Below are 24833 nucleotides of genomic sequence, written 5' to 3' on the forward strand. Positions count from 1 at the left end.
GAGTGAATCACATTCCTGTCATGCACACAATATCATAATAAGAATTCCCCATCTTGCTATCAACTTATTTCCATAAAAATACTTGTATATGGAACTTTGAAGTCATTATAAGTTATTCAGCCATGAAATTAAATTTAGAACATTTCCAACATACAGAAACCAACAAAGGTCAATGCAGAGACTCTTTGCAGCCTTGTTGGCAACACATACAATACCCTCTACCAATATATCAAAAGAAAGCACATCTCTTACCAATGTACCATACAAGTTATTTCTTTGAACGTTCTGAAGACAAGCATGAAATTCAAGTCATTTACTGACATGAAACAGGAAGATGAATCTCTTTCAAACTATAAGTTATTATCTGCTCAGAAGTTTAAACTACAGTACTTCAATTCAAACAATTCAGCCACAACAGAATGCGTATGGATGTATGGAATTTCTGCTCATTTGTCACATTTGCAATACTGATTTACATGGCAATACATTACAAGGGTGTTCAGTACCATGTTATGTTATAGCTGTTATTGGACAACATCAGGAAGGGAAGGTGACGATGAGCAGCCAAACTTGCTGGGAACTGATGTCCCCTTGCGAGACTGGCGCTTGGTGGGCACCAGTATGTTCTCAAATTCTTCATCACCTGGAACCTTATCTTCAGTCTCCCCATTTTTGAAGACTGGGTGTGTATATGCATTCAGCAAGTATGCTTTCATGTCTAGGTTAGGCTCCCTAACATGATCTAGTGTATCTTTCATTATTGCTTCCTGATAAAAAAAAAAGAAATTGAAACAAAAAAAATAAGATATCCTCATTAGTAATCCTAGTTGGAAAGACCACAGTGAACTATCATCTGTATTCTATAGCACAATGCAGAATTTATATCAACTCAAGAACATCTTACTGAAGTGGAAGTGTACAACATCTATAAAGATCATGCAGAGAAGAACTGGAACCAATCAGCAACAGGTGCATAGGCAGACATTTAGTTCGGTCAAGTATGCTTCTATTTCCTCACATTTTGCTATAATGTTAGATTCCATGTATACAACAAATTCTGGACACCAAATTTAACCGGAGTATAGACTAATAGGTTGCAGTAAGGCATGAAAATGCATAAAGAGAGAAAATCATCCCAGAGGCATACTTGAACCAGATTTGGAAATTGATAAAATTTCTGGATGAGATGAGTAGGGCAAAAGTAAAAATATCTAAAAGATTCAATGTAAACTCCATGCTAAAGAAATAAATCGAAATAAGAAATCAAACTCTAACCATCCAAGGCCATGCAATTCTGCACTGTGCCAATTTAACACAGATCCTGAATGCCGGCACGTGCATCGGAGTGCATGTAGTTCAATAAGCACTGGCACATTCACCTTTCGATCCCCTGGATATGGCTAGGAATGTGAACTTGGATTTCTCAGTTCAAAAACAGCAGATCAGGGTGACAATTCATCAGCAATGCAATATACTAAGTTACTAGCCATGTACTACTTGGATGTGTCAGTAGTATAAGAGCTGCAAATCATGGGAAAGCATTTTCCATCAATTGAATTTCTTTTCTTCCATGGTTTTTTCTTTTTTTTTTTCAAGTTCCTGGTTGCTTCGTAAAACAAATATGCAAAAACACATGCATGTACTTGTCCACACGTGCCTTTTTCTAGAGATTCACTTGTATGTCCAGTTAACATGCTGACCCACAACAAGAGGCCACTTAGCAGTATATTGGAAGCTATTTCCCTAAGAGAAGTTCTATCTCAATTTTATCAATAGGCTAGCTGCTTGTAACTTTGTAGTATAACTATGAGTCTATGACTATGAATCTTGATCTCAGAAATATAATAATTTGTTGCTTATACAAAGACAAAAATACCGTAAAGGGAGCTAATACATTGTTTCAACTATTACAAGAAATGAAAATTCATAATATAAAATTACCTGAAGTGGATATTTAACAAAAGCAGGTTCATAGCGATTCTTGCAGAACCTATGAAACCATATAGTCAACACTGGAAGGGGGATAAGCAAAGGTGTTGAAATAGCAGCATGCTTTGTACTTAAGAGTCCAAGTAGAAGCAGCTGAGATATGATCAAAGCAGTGATAATGCGGCGATTGACATCAGGCCAAAATGCTGCAGCACTCTCATATTCTTGGTTGTACACATTTATAATCTAATCAAAACAAGAATGCATATCAGAATACAAATACTGTAGTTCAAAGATACAATTTCTTGATTGACTAGTGCATATGATAGATACTAAATTGTATGCATCACAGCATCAGCAAGTAAACTAAACTGGAGCAAAAACTGGATATAAAATACAGAGACATTCAAGTTCATGTTCATAACCATATGATTTTGCTAAACCAGTGGAATTATGTTTGTTTCCTTAAATTATTTGTTAACCTGATTTATATGTTTTGAACTTCCTTCATTTGCTTTTCACTTTTAGAACAAATGCTGTGCTGAGGCCAACAATGCCTGTTTCAAAGTGGCTGAAATAAAGATCACAAGATATGAACTTCCTCAATATAATAATTATGAGACAAAACTCTTGATTAACCATTCAGTAAAATTTAAGAACTTCTGTTCTATAAACATTTAGAGATTAGAGCACTTCTGATTTTTTTTTTCTAATTTTGCTGAAGTCATTGACTACTAACGACACTTGATCCAAGTGATTGAAAAAGCAACAATAGTTCAAAAATCCTCTCAATATTATGAGCAGAGAACACTTCTAATGTCCCAGTGAAGAGAAACACATCATAAATCTCAAGCTCGTCTTGTTTCTTTGAGTCTGTATTCAGTCATTTAAAACAGCAACTATTATATGGAAATTGATGGAAATAGAGGGAAAAGGCTCACAACCCTGCTCAACTATCCTCTTGATGACTTACTATCGCATATCTGGCCTTCCTTAAACCAGGGCCATTGACAAGAGAAGTTATGTGACCCTGTTTAAAAATCAAGACAAGGCATACCAGCTGGAAGACTAAGGTACTTGCTTTCTCAGGTTGATTGGTCTTCACAGTGCTCTCTTGCCTCTATTACCCACGCTACTTTTTTGCAAGCCAAATTAGAAAAGAATCAGAGGTTGTAGGCATTACAAGCTTTAACACTGCCATACTATCCAAATTGTGACAAGAACTCTCCAACTCCAATGACTGAACCTGGTCCAATCTATTATGGACTACATATTTCTAAATGATAATTACATGTCCAACAACTCAAGATGAAAGTAGGTTTCGTTTCAATCTTCAAAGGAATTATTGCGACTGAAATATCCATTACTTGCATTGTTCAGAAAACAAAAAAATAATTTTTTTTAATGTAATCATCGTTAATTATTTGTAAATATCTTCTGGTTGTTTAGCTCTTGGATAATTATTTTACAATGAGAACTTTGACACGTTTTTTCTTTCAGTGAGTGATTTCATTGTAGTTTGTTAATTTAGTAGCTGGAGTGAACTTTGATATTTGCATCTTTTGTAACTATTTCATTTCCTTGATTGAATGAGTGAATTTGAATAGGGTTTAGCTTATTCTTTATTTTAAAAAAAGGTGGATACTACAGTGCTCAAAGTTTTTAAAAATCTCTCTCAAGTTTATGGTTCAAAAAATCAGTTACTGTAGTTTACAATAATTTGTAGGAATGAACTCAACCTAAGGATTTTAAAGAAAATGACTAGCATAACAAGACACAAAGTCAGTTATGATCAAGGTTCTTAATTTTGGGTACTGATAGTATAATGGTTAGGGCTTGGACCATTACCATGCCAGTTCATACCGGTGTACCAAGCGTCGATACGCTAGCATGCTGAGTTTTACATTTAGAATGATACCGCCCGGTCCACTAGCAGACCAGTACGCGGACCGCCTACTACCGGGTGGTACCATCAATTGAGGCTATTTCAACCCCATTAGCACGCGAAATCGGTCGATTTTGATCGTTGTCGCTTGCTACAAGGCAGTATTAGCCGAGGGAGAAGAAAAGGGAGAACATGGAGATTCGACGCCACTCTGCCTCGATGATCCCGATCCGTCGCCGCCCTCCCTCGTCGGACACCGCAGATGAGATGTTGCCTCCTCATCTAAGATGACGAGGCCTCGGCATCATCAACGACTTCTTCTCATCCACGCGGGAAGAAGCCTCGGTCGGCAGCATCGTCGAGGCTTCGCGGGGAGAAGAAACGAGGGAACATCACCGTTTTTCTTATTATATATATATATATATATATATATATACACACACACACCAAGTAGTACGCCAGAGCGTACCGCTCGATATACTTATATCGTACTATACCGAGCTGAGCTTGATACTCCGATAGAGTATAAAATTACGAACCTTGCCAACATGTACCAAGCAAGGTATGCAATATCGTACCACACCAGAGTTTCGACGTTCGCTCGGTACGTTACGATATTATATGCCGAACGGTATACTATTCAGTATACTGCTCGATATGTGTACATATATATATATATATATATATATATATATATATATATATATATATATATTTATTTATTTATATTCTTATAAAAGGCGACGTCGCGTCGCCTTAGCGATGCCGCCTTTTATAAAAATATTTATATATAAATATATATTAATATATATTTTATTCCGTCCGGTAACGGGCGGTCCGTGTACCGATCAGCTGACGGACCAGTACGTTTCCGCCCATACCGGACGGTATTATTCGAAATTGCATACCTTTGTACTAAGTTTTAAAAAATCCTGAAAAAATAAAAAAAAGAATTGTCTGGTACAAGCCTAGCATACCACCTGGTTTACCTTGATTTTTAGTAAATAGTAAATCTCATCAATATTGTGTCATACCAAATGATATTCAAATCTTAATCATGACTACAACATAGTAATAACTAACAAGACATGCATATGACTTAAATAAACAAAAAGCCTTGCATTATAATTATTGCAAATTTGGAATTATAAATGCATGATTACCAACAATTTGCAGTTGCTCACCTGATGGCGAAAAACAACATATGCCAGACCGAAAAATACTAGTATGAAAGGAAGTAAGAAGGGCGTGACTGCAGCATAGACAAGACCGAGCAAGAAATACAGCTGTATTTGAGGTTCAGATATGGCAAACTCAATGCTTCCTGGATCCATTGCCTCATCCCTGTCCTTTTCCGTCTTCACCAAGAAAAGATTTTTTAAGTGGTAGATAATAAGAGGCTTCAATCTCAAGATCTCCCCAGCAATTCCAGCCCAACCATCAATCATGATATAAGTAATGAAGAAAGTTGCTTTCATTGGAATGGATACACCAATTGTTTTTGGAATTCTGTATAACAGAGCCAACTTCAATTTATTGAGAGTTAAAATAACTGAAATGTTCAAAAATTAAGAACATAACAAGCTAGACCTAATCTGAAGTTACGGCTGAATGAACAGATTTTAGAAATTTCTTCTCTTTTTATCAACCAAGTTAATCTCAGGCACTTTCTGCATCATGTTAAGAGTATTGTTCTCGGACACCTCAACTGCATGAGATCTAACAGTATAATTCTTAGAAAAGGACATCAGAGATCAAGCCAAAAAAAACAGCATAGCATATGATCCACTTACAATAGTTCACTAACCATTCTCAAACATAAAAAAGATGAATATGAAATACATTTTTGACATAAATACTGAACAGTAACATGAACTTCCATTAAATAGCCAAATATAACCCTATAAATACACAAAACTTAACTACATAAGTCCGAGCTGGATATTAAATCCTCCTAGGGATAGACATCATGATTTTGTTCCAGAGTAGAAAACAGAATGGTTTATCATGTAACAACAATTCCAAAACAGAAAAATGAATGGCACTTTCTCTAACAGCTTTATTAATCAACAATGGGATTAAGGATAACATAACTGGCAGTTGCTGTAGGATCAGCATGATTTACAATGAATTACATCCCAGCTATAGTGATCACTATAGCTCCAGACATGTCCCAACATGAATCATGATATTCTTGTATTGAAATTAGATTAGCTTGTACACTTTGTATATCGTATACCCCTTGATTCAAGGTTTTTTATCATGTTAACCATTGGTAACCCTAGGGGCTCCCTGAAAATGTTTCATTTTACCAAGTTTGTCTGTCATATTCTAATTCTATTTTCTAGCTGTTATCTGGAAATAATATATTCCATAATGATCTAATAAAAAGGTATACTAAGGGCATGAGACTCCGGTCAATGCGAGGTCTGGGAGGATCAATGAATGCAGTCTTATTTTTTAAATTTTAAAAAGGCTATTTCTGTTAGTTGAATCATGATCTCCCAAATCGTAAACTGTTCGTCGTTTGTCCACGATGATTTTTGGTTCGTGTTTTCTACTATTTTCTTCGTGTTTTTGGTGTTTTTTTAGGATAGTTTGTACCAAGATTTGTAATTCCGCATCATACCGAAGTATTGAGCTCAACTCGATATAGTACGGTACAAGTACATCGAGCGCTACATTTTGATAAACCGCTCGGTGTATATATATATATATATGTATATATATATATATATGTACATATATATATATATATGTACATATATATATATATACATATATATATATACATATATACACATACATATATATATATATACATATATACATATATATATATATATATGTAAGTATAAAAAAAAGCGATGTTGTCTCGTGTTTTGTGTGGGGAGGTTTCCTTCTCCCCATGCAAAACAGGGTGACGAGGCGACGTCGCCTCGTGTTTCTGCCCACGTAGGAGAAGAAACTGACCTCGGTTACTTCTCCCTGCGTAAAATAGTGCGACGAGGCAACGTCGCCTCATGTTTCTGCCCATGTGGGGAGAAGAAATCGAGGTTTCCTTCTCCCAACAACACTCGGTTTCTTCTCCCCGCGACGTCGCTGAGGCTTCTTCTCCCCACGCGGATGAGGAGAAGTTGCCGACGATGCCGAGGCTTTGTCACCTCAGACGAGAAGGAGGCGGCATCTCATCTGCGGCATCTGGCGAGGGAGGGCGGCGACGGATCAGGATCGTCGAGGGAGAGCGGCGCCAGATCTTCAGGTTCTCTCTTTTCTTCTCCCTCTTCTTTCGGCTAATCCCTCTAGGTGGCACTGGGGTGGATGGGGCTTTGGATAGGTATCTAACAGGTGATGCAACATCTTTAGTGTACCCGTTTTATGTTCAACGAAAGTGCTCGGTAAACATTAGGCCTAAATCAACCATTGGAATCCCCTTTATGTGTGCTCCTTCAGCCCATTTTCGAGATCCTTTCGAGCCTAATAAATATTGGTTCATTTGTGTTGCTTTCAAGCCACAAAGGACCCTTTCGAGAGATGATGATGCAACGACAACAGCAAATTACTCACACGTTTACCTTTCAAATATTTTCTTTGTTGTGTAGGTCCTTTGTGGACTACACATTACTAAGGTATAGGCTGACCCTAGTAGATGCATATCACTTGGGTATCGGACACCTTAGGCAATCCCAGCTAAGGACATAACATTGAGCTGAATCATGATCTCCCAAATTGCAAAGGAATAATCTTATCATTGTATTAAGCAAGGTTCGCAATACCGTACCGTATCGGTATTTCGACCTGGGCTCGGTACCGGTACGGTACGATGTACCGAGCGGTACACCCAGGTGTACCGAGCACTGCTACAGTGCGAACCGGTACCGGGCGGTCCGCGTACCGCTGGTCTGTCGGACCGGTACGTACCGCCCGTACCGGGCGGTACGATTCGGTATGGCAGACACTGGTATTAAGTATTAACTACTAAGGTCTGTCCTTACTCCATAATGATCTGATAAGGAATAAAATTTCAAAATCCTATGGTGGAAATAAAAATTTCTAGATACGTCAAACAAAATTGTACAATGATGGAAGCAAATAAATGCAATAAAATAAGATCTTCAGCAACCAGTAGTAAGAAGATGTGTACCTAGATGATTTAGTAATAATTTAAATCAAGGATTGAAATATTGTACCGTACCGAAGTTTCAACATTCACTCGGTATGGTACGATACTATATACCGAGTGGTATATCGTTCGATATATCGCTCGGTATATATATATTTTTTTATTTTTTTATTTATTTATTTTTTTATAAAAGGCGACGTCGCCTTTCCTTCTCCCATGTGGGGCGACGTCACCTTTTATAAAAATATTTATATATTAATATATATATATATATATATATATATATATATATATTCAATCCAGTAACGGGCGGTCTGTGTACCAGTCAGCTGACGGACCGGTATGTACCGCCCGGTACGAGCGGTATTATTCGAAACTGCATACCTTGATTTAAATAATGGGGAAGACCAAAATGTTGTATGGTCATTGACTCATTAACAATGTAGGATACAAATGGATGACGATGAGATGGAAATGTTGTAAACTTGAATAAATTAAGTGAAGAATATAGGAGTAGAGGAGTTTGTGCCTACAGCAATAAAGACAGCTTTGTGTAATAGCATTGGATGCACCCTAGATGAAACATACGTAAAAGAAACCCCATCAAAACATTCCAGAGTAGCTTTTAGAAAATCTGAATAGTCCCTATTGTTTCTTCATCTTATTTTGACTGGTCTTAAGCCTAAAGTATTCATTTAGTTACAAAAGCTCTTATAGCAGTGTGGCAGCTTATTTATAAGCAGAGCATGTTGTCAAAAACTGAAGGGAAAAAATACAATCAGAAACAAAACTATGAAACACACTAAGTGATTGTTGAATCTTCAAGTCCAAGTGCATAATTCATTTCTATATGGAATGTACAACTCCATTGCTTTACGAATTCTTGACAAAGACCATTGTGATGCTTATTACAAGTCCTTGAGTTTTTAGGTAGACAATTAATTCTTTCCTTCATTTTCTGGTGGTTTCTAGTGAAGAGTCAGCTTGCATGGCTATTGGACATCCATGCAATTTTAGCAGGCAAAACCTCCTCTTCTTCCTTCCTCTTCTTTATCCTCTTCCTCCAGTGCCTCCTCTTCTTCCTTCCTCTTCCTCCTTCCTCCTGGTCTTCCTCTACCACTATCTGTTCTTTCCTCTTCTCTTCTTTTTCTGCTTGGTCGATACATGATGACAAATGTTGGTAAGAAATGTTATTGTTTAATTTAACGGCTTGTATAAGTTGACTTGAGATAATGAATTTGCCTCTTTACTGTAATGTCAGAATGATTTGGCAATATGAACAAATCTTTATCTGTGCCGAACAGATCAATATTGGATACAGCCTCATCCGTATTGTGAGGTGAAAAACAGCATGGTTTTGTTGATAAAATATTAAGCCGACTACATGGATCCTTTTCCACCATAAATCTTTGTTGGAGGCAACATCCTCAACATGCCCAAAGACTTCATGCCTTGTTCAAAAATATCTGACCAAGTCTTTTATGATCTTACTCCTGCACTGGATCCATTTACTTGTAATAGTTCAAATTTCCTGATTAGTGAACCTAGAAGTCTTTAATGCATGTTTGAATAAGTATTTATTTGATTTTGTATGCTACAAGAGTGGAGCAACCTCTAGCCAACCACAAATGTATCTTTCAAATTATTTTCCTTGTAATTCATTCATCTGAATGTCTGTATTCATCTAACCTAAATTTTGAAAATGTTGTTTCCTAATTGCCATGTTTTGATCCATAAAGCATCACTGCATGGCAAGTTTTACATCAATACATAGCCTTCTAGCCACATGTAGTATTTCATATTTTATTTACTTCGGCTCAATCAGCATCAGTTAGGTAATAGAATCATCATCTTGTTATTCATCATCAAATTAAAAGTCACAAATAAAAAAACCAAGAAAATATATATCAATGTCTTTTTCATTCCTTTAACTTAACAAATCTACATCAAATTTGCATAAACAATACAGGATATATGTCATTAAGAGATCAGTCATCCATGTTTGTTTGATCCAATAAATGACTTGAAAAACATAATTATGTTTCATTCATTGCCACATGACTTTTCATGGAGTAGTATGCATATATGCCATCTAAAATATACATATTTATGCAATCTACAAAGCAACACTAGCAACCTGCTAACAGATTCTGGAATTTAATGTTCAACACAAAATTGGCTCAGGCTTGATCTGGAAGCTCAAGCAAGACGACCAAGATCTAACCCACTGTTGAGACCTTAAGTTAGTAGCATGTGTGTTTCTTTTATCTTTATACAGCATGAAGCTTATCTTTACATTACAATAAAGCTCCCAAATTGGACCCAAATTTACTTCAAAGTTCAAACAACCAACCTGACTAACCAAGCCTGTTCATATTTATCTCAAAGTTTGAGACAGGTAGGATAAGCCGGTAAGGTATAACTGACCAAATTTATTACTAATTAGATGCTTCTCCATCTGGTTGAGCTCTTTTAAAACATCAAATCTAATGTATGTATGGTCTGTCGATTGGTTATCTATTGGTAGGATAACATACATATATATATGAGAAAGAGAGGTATAGATAAAGTAACAGTTTATCTTATAGATCGATGAGTCAGATCAACAACATGTTGATGTAGCGTTCTATCAACATTTGTATGCTGATAACACATCACATAGATCTAAAATATTGCTATTGATGATTCAAAAGAATTGCATAAAGTTAAAGAAGTTTGAACTCTGCAGAAACTTTAGCGACCTGGCTTTCAAATAAAAAGGAAGGTTTAAAACATACTCATTTGCTGACTGGTGTATAAAACTATTAAGTTGCTCGAATGCTGTTCCAATAATTATACTCGCCAGAAACACATTGACCAGTAAGAAGATATAATATTTAGATGCAGATCTTCTCTGGAGAGCTGACAATGAAACAAATCCTTCGAACTTTGACATGAGCATCAGTATCATAGGCAGCAATATAAGAAAGATCTTCAGAACAATTCCGGGGAGAAAACCTTGCATGACTGACTTAATGACGGGTCTGTGAAATTGCACATTATTCCATAAGAAGAAACATGAGACCCATGTAGGGAAAAATAATATCATTAGAAATGTAGTAATAAATCAAATTTTATTGCAAAGTTCTTGATTATTCTCCTATAGCTAACCATTCTAACGCAAAATTTGGCATTTACACAATAGAGTCAATAAGCATGTTTCTGTCGAAGAAACTAGGAAGAAAAAAGAAAAGGATCACCAAGCATTAGGGGTAATACAGGCAAAATTATTCTTGAACTTTATGATATTGAAAATCAAAATTATTTAAAGTTGTTGTCATCTTGGAGTAGCACATTTATCAGTTCCATATGCTCATAATGGTTTGTCAGTGAACAGCTATACCAATGATTGATAGGCAATAAGAATGCTTTAAGTGAACTGAAATCAATCAAAGAAAATTAATTTAATCAAAGAAAATAAAAAATAACAATTTCAAATTAATAAAGTAAAAGGACCAAAAAGAAAACTATTATTGAACCTAAAAGATAAACAATACAGTATACTTACATTTCAATTAAGGGCTTCAAAAATGGAGCTGCCTTCTCGATTCCTTCAATATTTGCAAGTGATTGTACCAATGCAATTGGAATCATAAAGAAGAAGGTAAGAAAGAAGAAGGAAACCACTACAATCAACTTTCTAATTGTGATGGAAACAAAAGGAATGGATAGATTCTGCCAATATATATCACGAGGTTCTGGTGCCCACTCAGTCAACCACAATGTGGGATTTCTTGTCTGTTGTGTTTGTGCACAAACAGCAGCCCCCCATCGTGTTCGAAAAGAAACAAATGCAGCTGGCATGATATACTTGGGGTTCTTTATTATATTTTCATGCTCTGCAGCTTCCTGAAAATGTATTTGACCAAAAAACCAGGAAACCAAATTTAGTATCCAAACAAAAAGTAACTATTTATTGTTTGTGTAACAACATATACTAAAAAGGTAAAGTAAAATCTAACACCAAGAAAAATGAAACATCAGAGTTCCGCATGTTAAATCATCATGCCTCCACAATAATGATAAGATAATTATATGAAGGCACCTAATGATCCACTAGCATCTACTGCATGCATGAAATAATTGAGCATGAAAACACGGACAACGGTATAATTACTTCCCTAATTCCTACTACTCCTTAACTTTACTTCAAGGTGCAGTTGCTAAGATTGGCAATTGAGAATAGGTCTAAGGATAAAGTTGGGATCTATCCACTAAGATCCAAAGAATTTCGTGTAATGTTGCTGAAACTAATGCTGACAAGGCACTAGGACCACTTAAACCTCGCTAGTTGGGACTAGTGAATCAATTTGAAGGCTAAGCTATTCAACTAAGCTCCAGGAGACCTACTGGAGCCAGCAAATCAGGATATCCTGAATTAAATAAGGTGTCAAGAACACTAATAGTGTCATGTCATAACTAATGGATGCAAAAGAAAGAATCGTATCCTCAGATCAAGGTCAGGAGAACACAGAAAGATGAGAATACATTGCTATAACTTTCAGGAAGTATTACATTGAACTCTCTCTTTCCAAGAACATTTGTACAAACTATCAATAATTGATCCTTCATGTCTGCCAATTTATTATGTTGCAGCCTTTGGTATTTGACTTGGGCGATAAAATAGGCAGTGCTTTGGGTGAGATAAGGCCTTGAGTTGAATGGCTTTCTTTTAGTAACTTTGCCTCATTTTAATCAGATTCCACAAAATCTTCTAAGATATTTTTCAAGACCCTACAAACCCAAGTAGCCTAAACATACTCCAGCATTGCCCTTTTAATGAAAATTGGAGGCATAACCTAATTAAAGATTTCAGGTCAATCAGTCTGAGTAATGTTTTTGAAGGTCTATTACATAGTTGCAAATGGATGAACAGAATTGCTACTAGATGTAGGCTTATCTTCCCAATCTGCTTGGATGTGACAATGCAAGGTGGTTTATATAATAAAAGAGAGAAACGGATACATTAGTGGATGGTTCTTTGCTATCAAACTTGTACATGAGAAAGGCACTATTTGTTACTTCTCATACTTTGACGTGTTAGAAATTGTAATATCAATAAATTATCAACATCTCACTTATAGTTATTTGCAGTTAGGCTTGTAGATGCAATGAATTTCTATCCACAGTTAATCACATTGTAAGCTCATTCAGCACCACATGAGCCAACATACCAAAGTAAAAAAGCAATGAAATGATGAGTAGTAATGATCAATATTATGTTTTACAGCCATAGACTAGTGAAGAATAGATGTATACTGCTTATGGATAGAAAATTTCCTGATAACTTTGTTAACAAATGAATGTTGAATTTGAATAATTTCTCATTACCAAATATTAGTACAGAAATAAATCAGTGCAGGAGACATCAGATGAAAGAAACCAGATGTTTTAAACTTATGCATGGATATTTTCATTTATTTAAAATAATGAAATATTTATGTGTGATAAATAAATACATTATTAAGTTACTTAAGCTTAACCCATCAGATAAACAATGCAATTAGTAGCACTTACTTCTTTAGAGAGTTTATCAATCTTAGATGTATAAAAATCAATTGCATCCACCTTGTGACCATACAGTCCCCAGAAACCAGTCTGTTAAAAACCAAGCACAAATATGATGTGCAAAAAAAATTGACAGATAAATACTATTAGTTAGTCTTAGTATAAATAAAGAGTATAAAAATTAAACATAAAAGAATAAAAACATCAAAGAGTGATAATGTCATTATAGCCATAGTACCTTTCTAGTCGGTCTTTTTAATGGATTGCGAACATATTTCAGTTGATAGTAGTCACGCCAATTCTCCATTTGTTTCTTCTCTTCAACCAGCTTAGCAAGTTTGTTTGCATTATACACAACCTACGCAGTATGCATAAATAAGGTTTTTTTTTTTAAGTTCTTGATGCTAAACAAGTTACACTTGTAAATGTGCATAAAAATTATGCATGCATAATCTTGATGAATAACATTCACACCTGACAACTCTGCATAGATAGAAAACAGAAAGAAACACCAAAATAGATCATAAAATCCAACTATATGAAGCATGAGTTTATAGTAACAGAATCTAAAATTATATGCTTATAGAGTTATACACCTGGGCTTATGCTAATAGATGATAGAACTATAAGTTAAAGCAATATAATAATACTTTCAAGCTGAAATGTATTCAACAGGTTCATGATGACACTATCTTAGTGCTCATTCATATAACTAAGGAATCAATGACAGAATAAATACCTGATGGGTTAAGTAATGATCAGGATGATTGACAAGGAAAAAATGTTCAACAAGCTCACCAACTGACTCATCTGGATCAGGTGGCACATTTCGAACAAGGACCTAAAAAGAGTTTAAATGCACCATAGGTTAATTTGTAAACATGAGAAAGAGACTAAACAATTATTGCAAAATATTATGCACATGTTCAGAACAATGTTTGTAATTTCAGTTCATACCAATGTACCGAGCCTGCTCGATACAGTACGTATCGAGGTATACCGATGGTACACCAGGGTGTACTGATGATACGTACAAAATGACTAAAAAAACCATCAAAAATAAAAAAAAGTTAGATTAGGGTTTTTAAGTTAGAAATAAATTTAAATTTAGTATAATTTTAACAAAAATAATGTAAATTGACCCAATATCAATCAAATTTTGATTAAATCATCATTAAAACCACTTATCACAGCATTAAAAAATTAATTAAAACCTAATTAAGCATATTGTACCATCACAAATATATGATCTAATCCTTAATATGCATAAAATATAAAGATATGACCTATTAAGTATCTAATTTTAAAAAAATCAATATTAAACATAATAATCACAATATTAAAGACCTTAGTTACTCCCTAATTAATACTATTCTACCATCAAAAATATATCAAACAATATATTAGACATTAAGTCTTACACCATATAGAATGAGCTTAATCATCTTATAAATCAATAAAAATCTAGAAAGAAAATACATATCTCTTGATTAGAATGTTTTTCCTCTTAATCCTCCCAAATTAACATCTTAAATTTGATTTAATCCATAAATCATAGCTTTGTTGAACTTAGGATAGTGAAAGTATAAGAATAAGAGAGAGATGTAAGTAAAAAAGAATTTAAGAGAGTTCAAGATATTGAGAGAGTGAAATGAGATAAAAGAAAGGGGAGGAAAGGGTTTAAAAACCCTTTTCTAAACCTCAAATGATCAAATTGGCCATTTGAAATAGGGCAATCTCAACCCTACTAGTTACAGGTGCCCTGCAAGCCAATTATATAAGTGATGACACATGTAATCCGCTAAAGAATCTCTTTTGGTTAATATTTATCATGGTATTTTCTCACTTTATATTGGATGAATATATATATTGTGATGTCCTTGGATCTGTACAATGGAAATTGGATCATAATGAGATCATGATAATGAGACAAATTTATCTTTAAACTTGGATCCTAAACATTCCTGGTCATAAGTTACTCGAGAAGGACATCGAGGTAACCGGATAGACCGGTGTACTATATACCCATCCATATAATGGAGGCAGTTGGTCTCATAGCTGCTTGTGTAGGGACACCAGGGATATGGTACAGGTGCTCATTGGAGAATAAGTTCACAGAATGACTCGCTTACGGAATGTTGGATGGTTAATGATACCTCATCATCAGACAATAATTTCATAGTTTCAGTTATGTATCTAGTCCTTCGACTTGAGACACCAAGAATACTTTGTTTGAGTACTTCATTCTTTAATACCGGATTTATAAGTCTAGAAGTTATGGATCTAGTACAGACAATCATTGAGAACAACAACCAACCTTACAAAGGCAATTGGGTGTCAATAGAGAATCTTCCACTCTCTATATCATAAAAGGAATATCCTATATATTCTCACTCTGGTAAATCTATGACCAAGGTCATTTGGATTGTGATGAATCCGATAAGCATGAGACTCGGATTGAGAGAAGAGTTTCTCGGGAGAATCCGATTAAAGTGAGACCCGAATGGATTTCATATGGGCATGACAGCACCATACCTAGTATATGATCTCTAGAATATTAGATGAATAAGGGACTATAGATACAAGGTAACTGAGGGCCAACAGGTCCAATGAATTAAATCCTCCTATGTCGTTTGGGGACTATGATGTAGTGGCCTAATACGTTTATAGTCGATGAGTTGAGTGACTTATTATAAGGATAATAATTCACTGAGTCAGAAAAAGTTCTGAATCAGAAGGAGTTCTGACAGGTGCAACTCACGGCTAGTTCGATATTAGGTCTAGAGAGTCACACACATATGGTGGACAATGTGATGAATAGAGGATCGAATATGGGATATCTGATAAGTCCCTGATTAAATGGATCCTTGGGAGAGACTCAATAGAGCTTAGAATGATTATTGGATGAGGATTCAATATTCATTAAGTCAGGAGTAATTGGATGGAGATTCAATACCCAATAAGAAAGATCCATTAGGATTAGTTAAAGGAGGCTCTCTATAAATAAGAGTTAGGACTAAAAGAGTTATAGGCAAGACCCCGATTACCACTACCCTCCTCATCTCCTCCCCCCTTCTTCCTCCAGTCGACTGCCCCCTCTCTGGTGTGAGAGGACAGCAAGAGGGACCGATCCCTCCTTGTGTGTTACTGTGCGGTGGTGCACGATTACGAGGAAAGAACGTATTGCATGAGAAGATGCGTCACCGCTGCGTCCATCGTGTAGATCACCACTAGAGAGGAGTTTGCGAGAGCTTCTTCATCCACAGACTAGAATCTACCATCTTAGGGGATATACGAGTTCCCCTAAGTGAGAACATCTCAACCACTTTATACAGTTTTCAGTTTCATGAGTTTTACACTCCCGATCTTCGAACGACAATTCGATAAGATTGTTTTGGAAAACCAGTTTTTATTTTCTATTGTACATGTGATACTCCCCAAGATTTTCCAACAAACCCTTGATTGATAATGGTCGAAATTCGAATATTACCGACTGGTATAGGTTGGTAAAGATCGGATTTTGATCGTTACTGCTCGATACAGACCTCATATCACCCGATAGAGGGCGGTCCACGTATCGATATATTTATGATCAATTTATAATTAGAATTTTGGATTTACATTGTAAAATTAGCATAAACCATAAATGGTAATTTCAAATTAGCACATTTGTTATTTTAGTAGTGTAATATTTTCTCTTGTTCTTATTTATGTATAGTTGATATCAAGGATTTAAATTTCGTACCATACCGAAGTTTCGAGCTTTGGTCGATACGTTATAGTGTTGTACCGAGAGGTATGCCAAGGCGTACTAAGCAATACGCCTAATTTAGGCGTAAAATTCTTCGAAAATATCTAAAAATAAAAAGAAAGTTAGGAAAGGGTTTTCAAGTTAGAAATAAATATAGTAATAGTATAAATTTAATGAAACCAATGTAAATTAGATAAGAATAGTAACATATATCTTTTTTGGACTTTAAGGAATAACCTTGTGCAAGGTTCGTATTTCGGTCTGTTACGGATTGCTCTTCTATAAATATTGAAATATCTACAGAAAAATTATTTAAATTATCAATTCATAAATCGTTGCTTTGTGGAGTTTAGGAGAGTGTAAATGTGAGAAAAAATAAGTTTAAGATAGTTTAAGAGAGTGTGAGAGTGAAATACGAGAGGAGATAAGTTTAAAAACCCATGAGAAAGTGTTGAAATCGACCGTTACCGAGCTGTACCAAGCGGTAACGATCGAAATCAATCGTTACCGAGCTACGTCGGGCGGTAACGATCGAAATTTTGATCGTTATCATTTCATATACCCTTATATCGTTCGATATGGGGCGATATTGGGCGTTCCGCTCGGTAAAGGGCGGTCCGCGTATCGGTATGCTGTTGGACCGGTACCTACCACTCGTATCGGGTGGTATTATTCAAAATTAAAAACCTTGGTTGATATAATTTCCTCTTGAACATCTTCATTAATAAGAAAATATTGTAGAACAATTAAAACTTCCAAAAATTACAAAAGTTGATCTAACCAAGTTGATACCAGATGAAGCCTTGGTTCAACTTGGACTCCTGATTCAAATCCTTCATATCATATTGCCTTAGTTCACTGCCTATTACATGTAGCTCATTGTCGAGATCACAAGTGCAAAGTTATCCTAACTTGATCTTTTAATTTGTAATAATGTAACAGGTGACTTTTTCCACATGACAATAATTGCAATGTCTTCTTCATTGTATTGTTTATAGCCTCAAATAGAATGATTGTAAGGTAGAAAGTGTCCAAAAGATTTCCAAATCTACTTCAATACTAGTTAACACATAGAAGAGGCATGATGATCCATTTGGCCTACTTCAATACAAGTTGACAAAACTTTGCTAACCAAATACATTTTGGCCTAAGCAACGTTTGTGTGTGTGTACAGATATATATGTAATTATTTGGTAGCCTTGTTCATAGTATATATATATATATATATATATATATATATATATATATATATACTATGAACAAGGCTACCATATATATATATATATATATATACTATGAACAAGGCTACCAAATAATTAGGCTAAGAAATTTTAATCTATACAACTTGATGGAAGACAAGCTAAACAATTAAACAGATTCAGATTATTTGAACTCTCAAATCAGATTGCATAAAAAATGAAAGAAAGTACAGTGAAGGTATACCTTTCCTTTCCCATCGAGATGATAAGTGTCATTGTTAGAAATTAAGCAGTAAAATGTACTCAGAAAGTTAGATGGAGGTAACTCAAGTTAGCTAGTCCCTTTTGCTATGTACTTTTATAATCAATTATTGCATTAGTGATGATTATCATCATATTCAGTCACTGATGCAAATAAATTTTCAATAGTTGATTGTGCTTAAATAAACATCGATATTGTAGCAGCATAAAAAACACCAGAAGGCACTAGAAAAAAAAAGAAAAATCTAGTTTAAAAATGACAAACACAAGAAGCACTAGAAGAGTAATTCTCCTTTACAATTGAAACTAAGATACCTGGAGTTCAAGTGACAATTTTTTTCTAGTTTCACAACAGGATCTCAATTTTAAATTTGGACAATTTATGCTAACAACAACTTCTAAATGTCTTAGATGAGCTTACAGTGAACTGATCAGGACGGCTTTTCATTGATGCAAGAAAGTGTAACCTCATTGCCGCAACAATTTCATACTCCTTATGCAACACATAACATGACCAAAAGGTAAAGACATATGCCATAACGACATGGGCCAAAAACCTGTGATGAAATTAAGCACATTTTACATAAGTATAAAACATCATTATTCGACCGAATATAAGAAAATAAACAGGGAGGAAAAGTGATTGCTTTGACCAGTGGAAACACATCAGAGAGTAATAGATTGGAGATAGAATAGAGGGGTTGTATTTACAATAGAAAGTGCAAAAATGAAATTACAGAATTCAATTCCAAACATTTGATGTGAAATTTGGCAAAGCCCTGAAGCCATTAAGGTATGCAAATTGCAAAATCTGGACAACAAACTTCTCCATATCCTTTGTCACACAAAGTGAGTAGTACTTGGATCTTTGGGTGAAATAGTGTCCTCAATGTCACATAAGCTAGCATAAGTTTGAATAAGTCCCATGCCTCAACCATCACCATACTATCAAAACTTTAATCTAATAACAACAAACTTTTCTTGACAATTTTTTTTCATGACAGTGCTGTGTGTTGGCATGTTAATCATTCTCCGAGTCTGGTACACTTATTCCTAAATCTGATGCCTTGGTTGGTTTGCCGCACCTTGCTCAGCAAATGCATGAAAAAATAATGACATATTCCGCTACCAAACAAGTTCAATATAAATCAAATAATTTAAAAATCCACAAAATAGTACAAAAATAGAATTTAACTAGCAACTTGCTCAATGATCAACTTCTAATTACTTACCTCTGTGATCCTGTAGGAACATTTGATATGGAGAGATCATCTATATCACTGTACACTTTGTTTGAATTTTTCAGAGTGCTATTTGTCCAGTTGACAGGTACAAGAACAGAGAATGCCAGGATAGTGATGGGAATGAAAATTTTAAGTCTGTAAAAAAGAAAAAAGAAACACAGATATGCACCACAATGAAATGACACAAAGCAACTATTAGAATATACCAAAGTTTTAAAATTTAAAAGAGCAATAATTGTTCAGTTTTTATCCACTAATATCACAGTGGTATAAAAAACTGGTGTCATCTTTTAATCAAGTAAAAAAAAAAATCATCTATAGTAAGGATAATTTGTGAATCAAGAGCATCCCATAACAAGCGAAAGAAAAATAGGATAATAAATAAGTAGTGGAAATGCTTCAGGTGGAAGCAAGCAAACATTAACTGGACAGACAAAAGATATGAACCCAATCTAAAATATTGCCACCTTGGACCATTGGTCATATCCTCAATGAACAAACAAATAATAAAATGGAGCAATATTGCAATTGTAAACCACCTTAATAGTCCCATTTCCATTACTTGGATTTCTATGATGGAAAGCTATAAATGGTTGAAGACGGTTCAAGGTTCCAAGGTCTAAAAGCATAGGCATGAGATACAAAATGAGGGGCATGCAGTGGTAATTACAAGAAGCTTACATGTCCAGAGAAGTAAAAAAGCCATTCAGACAGAAAATAGAATTGACATATACCTACTATTCACTAATATTTGGTTACTGGACGTTAAGTTGTGGTACCATTTTAATTTATTTTTTGATTGATAAATTTGATTAGTCTATGAGCATTTTGCAAATGTCCTAAGTTGTTACTTGACAGTGTCTCCAGTATTTGTAGTTTAGTTTCTTACTCAAATAAGAAGAAGAAAGCAAATAAAAAATTAAAAAAACCAAAAATTAAATTTGGTTGAATCTCACAATTATTGATTAAAGATTTCATCTCAACATGAAAGTCCCACCATTCTACAAAAATGAAAATCTATCGATTAGATATTTAATTAAAATGAAATATTATTCTCTAAATCAAAATATGAGAATCTATCTCCTTTAAAGAAGAAAAGAGTAAATTACTTTATGCCATAATAGAAAAAATAGAATTTCCTAGATGGTATGGCAATACACCTTATAAGAACATGCTAAATGAGAAAGTAATTGATGAAGAAACTTCCAAAACATAAATAGAATACCCGATTAGATATATCCGCAAGAAAACAGCTGAATCGAGTCCTGCATGATCTATCAATTCTAGTTCAGGCATTTTAAGTGCAGCTGGCATCCATTCCAGAAATCTCAAGTATGACCTCAGATTTAAATTGACGAACTTATGAACAAATGTTCCTGAGTGGTTTGGGCTGCTTCTTGCACCTTTAAGATACCACTTGGAAAAGTAAACCCTGTCATTTATTGGTTGCAGTCTTAATACAGCAAATGCCACAAGGAACACTAAGGCACTTAGTAAGTTAATGGCTGCTGCGAGTCCAATGTCAGTGATTGTAGCCATGACAACCTCCTATATAGACCAAATTCCCTGTGGACACATATAATTTAGATTTGTCAAAGAAGAAAATGCATAACTCTAGAGAAAGATAAAAAACAATAGAAAGCACTTCATTTGCAGAATAAACAAGTCAAAAGATCAAAGGAATCAACCATGAAGTATTATATATTATCCTACATACAGAACAAAATATTTTTTACGAAATATCAAACATGATAGCTGAATTTCCAATTATGACGAATTAGTACTTGCGATCGAACATTCCCTAGCAACTACTTATCCAAAAACACCAGGACAACTGGTAACATTCTGTCTAGAGCTATTATGCCCTTGTGCTGAACTTGGACTTTGCAAATCCACTAAAAGTCTAAGAGATCACACTGAGAACATGAGGATCCACTTGGTTAGGCCTCCTTGTTGGACTTTAAGAATAGCCTTATGACTAACAACATTTGGTTTCACATAAATTTTCATGTTTGATAACTTTTAAATACTACATGCATACTTTGCCACAACGGTTCAGTCAGAATAGTAATGGTTCATTCGAGTGAGGTTTCTTGTCTTGTCTATTTTCATCAGTTCCTATTTGTTTACTCCAGCTTAACAATTTAAACAAAATGTTTCTACAATAAACAAGAATAACAAAGTAATCTCGAAAAGGATATCAAAAGAAGAGAAAAAAAAATTGCAAATAAGAGAAGAACAATGATGACATTTAAGATTATTTTTTGGTGTTCAGGACATGTGAGTCCATCAATATATAGTGTGTTCTCAATGAAAGCTTGCAATGATTCGAGAAATTCTGCGTTCTTTCTTTAGAATCAAAAGTTAAACATTATTCAAAATGAAATCAATAATTTAAGTATCTCATAACAATTCGACAAAAGAAACCTAAATGGTCATTTGATAATGAGCAAGGCAGACAAATACTCCCATAACACTGTTTCTGTTGTTTCTTCACAGACAAGTGTAGCATAACTTTTCGTAACTTTCTAGTTGAATAATATGCTGTCTAGGATTATGAAAAATTGTAGAATGAAGATGACTAAGACTAACTGGGGATAGTTCACAAAGGTAAAAACAAATTTTATGTCCTTGTTAAAAGGCTCCACGTGATATCACACATACCAAAGACGTGCTCTCTGTGACAAAAATAACAATAATAAGTAACCCATCCAAAGAGATTTCTCAGAGAAACCTTCTGATCAACATTGGATCCCCAAATCAATTATGCCCAAGGAACCAATGTCAAACAAAAATGTTCAATATAATTGGGCATTAAATTCTTCGTTTCTATCGAATTTATTTGCCCTAGCACAGCTAAAAGGGATTCACTCGACAAATTCCTCCCTGAAGTATAGAAGATCACTGACTGCATCAATTTGCATGTCCTTGTCTGTCTGTTTCAGCTGGTTCCCAGCTGGTCATGTCGCGAAGCCATTAGTAAATAGTCAGATACCTGAACCATTTCCGACAAACTAGGCGAGGCTACATTCATCTTATAACTCGATAGTAAAAAGTGTTCATTCTTCATCGAAGAACACCACATTCAGAACAGATTCAGCTCCAAGATATTTTCGACCAATACAATCATTCTGCACGAAGAAGTGGCCGCACGGTCTGCTCCCGAACACTTCCACATAAAACACAGATTTGGTTGCTCCGGAAGGTGTCGTTAATACAAAGGAAAAAAGAAAAACAAAGCGCAAACAAGAACGCAAGAAACCAACAATGCGCACCTAGGGATCAACGACACACGAAAGACTCCATCATCAGCTTCCGATCCCACCGCACCCTGGCCTTCTCCGAAGGCAAATCTTTCGAGCAACGAGAACAAAGGCGGACGAGAAAGAAAGGGTTCGGAGCAACGTGATGCGTGGGGAAGTCGAAATGGTCAGCGTTTGGGGAGGTGGAACGCTTCGGGAAGCCGCAGAGAGCGGGAGAGCAGTGTTTGGTAAGAACAAGAACGAACACTCCTTGGTTAATAACGCCGTCGACGTGTGGAAACGACGATTACTGCCTCGGGAATCGTCAAGTCGCCGTTATTGTGAGCAACGAGACTTGACGCGCACTCTATTGATCGTTGATGCGCCCCTCACCACAAGGGAACGGTGAGAACTTGTGAGATTGACGGTCAGGATCACTTGGGTAGCCTTCTGTGTCTCTTTCGGGTAGCATTTCATTTTGATACGGTCAAATCAAAAAGCTTTGACTCTAACAGCAGCAATATATAATTTTGGGCCCATAATTAATTGTAATTTCACATAATTCATCAGAAAATTGCATTTATTTATTATTTTTATCGTTTTCTTAAGAGCCGGCAGTTGATGATATCCTTTTAAAACTAATAAAATTTACATTTTTTTTTAGGAGTTATATTTTTTATAGTGACAAATATAATGCCTGCAACTTGAGATGAAATATTTTCATATTATGGAATGTACATGTAAAATCATAATATTTATTAGGTATTTATACGTGTGGTTAATGTCATTATATTTGCCATGAATGAAGATATTTTTATTAGTATAGAAATGTTAAAATTTATAATTTTTAATTAAAAATATTATATTATATAAAATTTAATGTCAAAAAATTCTAAAAGTTATATTTTAGAATGTCAAACCCCTTAAATTATAGTTTCCTTTGTCGTATTTTGTGGAATTCTAAAGGGTTCCACTACTTGGTCCTCAAAACCATCACCATCCTTATTTAATTGTGTGTTGATTGTCATGCATGTCCATGGCTATTAGGATACAGCTTGCTCAACTTTGTTCCTCGTGATGCAACTTATTTTATCATTCTCATTATTTAATCTCAACCCTCTTGATATTATATGAACATTTATAGAGTGGAATGATGTTTTCTTTATATCAAGAAACAAATAAAGACATCGATGATAATGTAGTTATCGATGATTCTCGGTAAGTTTGATTAGATCCAAGATCACTGTCAAATGAAATGTTTGAGTCGATCTCTTCAACACTTACGTTAGAATCAAAATAAAAAATAGAGTTACAAGTGAATAGTAATTAATCTCGAATGACAGTAACTTGATAGATATTTATAGCAAGTTAAACCTAAAAAAAATATTTTTATGATATAACTATAATTTTTTTTTAAAAATTAATTATTATGATTTAGATAACTATCCTATTACATATTATCTCTTATAATTAATTATTTTTAACATCTTAGTTCTAATACTTTCAATAGTCATATTGGAATCTCTATACTCATAAAAATAAAATAGTTTATCTCGTTTTTCCTCACATCAACAGATTTATCATTAAACATGTAGTGACTCTGTCTCGTTTCGGTTTATCACTTATCACGTGTCATATTTTTGTCAGCAGAA

At 34.8% G+C, this 24833-nt stretch overlaps 1 protein-coding gene across 1 annotated transcript; it reads right to left on the reverse strand.

Annotated features, from left to right (window-relative positions):
* Positions 1 to 310: 310 nt before the first annotated feature.
* LOC103981347 (calcium permeable stress-gated cation channel 1) lies at positions 311 to 23409 on the reverse strand. Its single transcript, XM_009398050.3, has 12 exons — positions 23215 to 23409; positions 21165 to 21505; positions 19928 to 20074; positions 19117 to 19252; positions 14224 to 14325; positions 13723 to 13842; positions 13494 to 13574; positions 11485 to 11825; positions 10715 to 10960; positions 4999 to 5323; positions 1942 to 2175; positions 311 to 767 (listed from the first exon to the last, which is right to left on the reverse strand). Exons 2-12 carry the CDS (start codon positions 21476 to 21478, stop codon positions 525 to 527), a joined length of 2289 nt encoding a protein of 762 aa, XP_009396325.1. The 5' UTR covers positions 21479 to 21505; positions 23215 to 23409; the 3' UTR covers positions 311 to 524.
* Positions 23410 to 24833: the final 1424 nt, after the last annotated feature.

Source organism: Musa acuminata, chromosome BXJ1-4, assembly GCF_036884655.1.
Source record: "Musa acuminata AAA Group cultivar baxijiao chromosome BXJ1-4, Cavendish_Baxijiao_AAA, whole genome shotgun sequence".
Classification (NCBI taxonomy): domain Eukaryota; kingdom Viridiplantae; phylum Streptophyta; class Magnoliopsida; order Zingiberales; family Musaceae; genus Musa; species Musa acuminata.

Coding starts and splice junctions, on each gene's coding strand:
- LOC103981347 (XM_009398050.3), bottom strand. CDS start 21,478: ATGGCTACAATCACTGACATTGGACTCGCAGCAGCCATTAACTTACTA. Junction 14,326..19,116: donor GCCGTCCTGATCAGTTCACT/GTAAGCTCATCT, acceptor AACTCTTTTTAG/GTCCTTGTTCGAAATGTGCC. Junction 2,176..4,998: donor ATGTTGTTTTTCGCCATCAG/GTGAGCAACTGC, acceptor TGTTTTGATTAG/ATTATAAATGTGTACAACCA.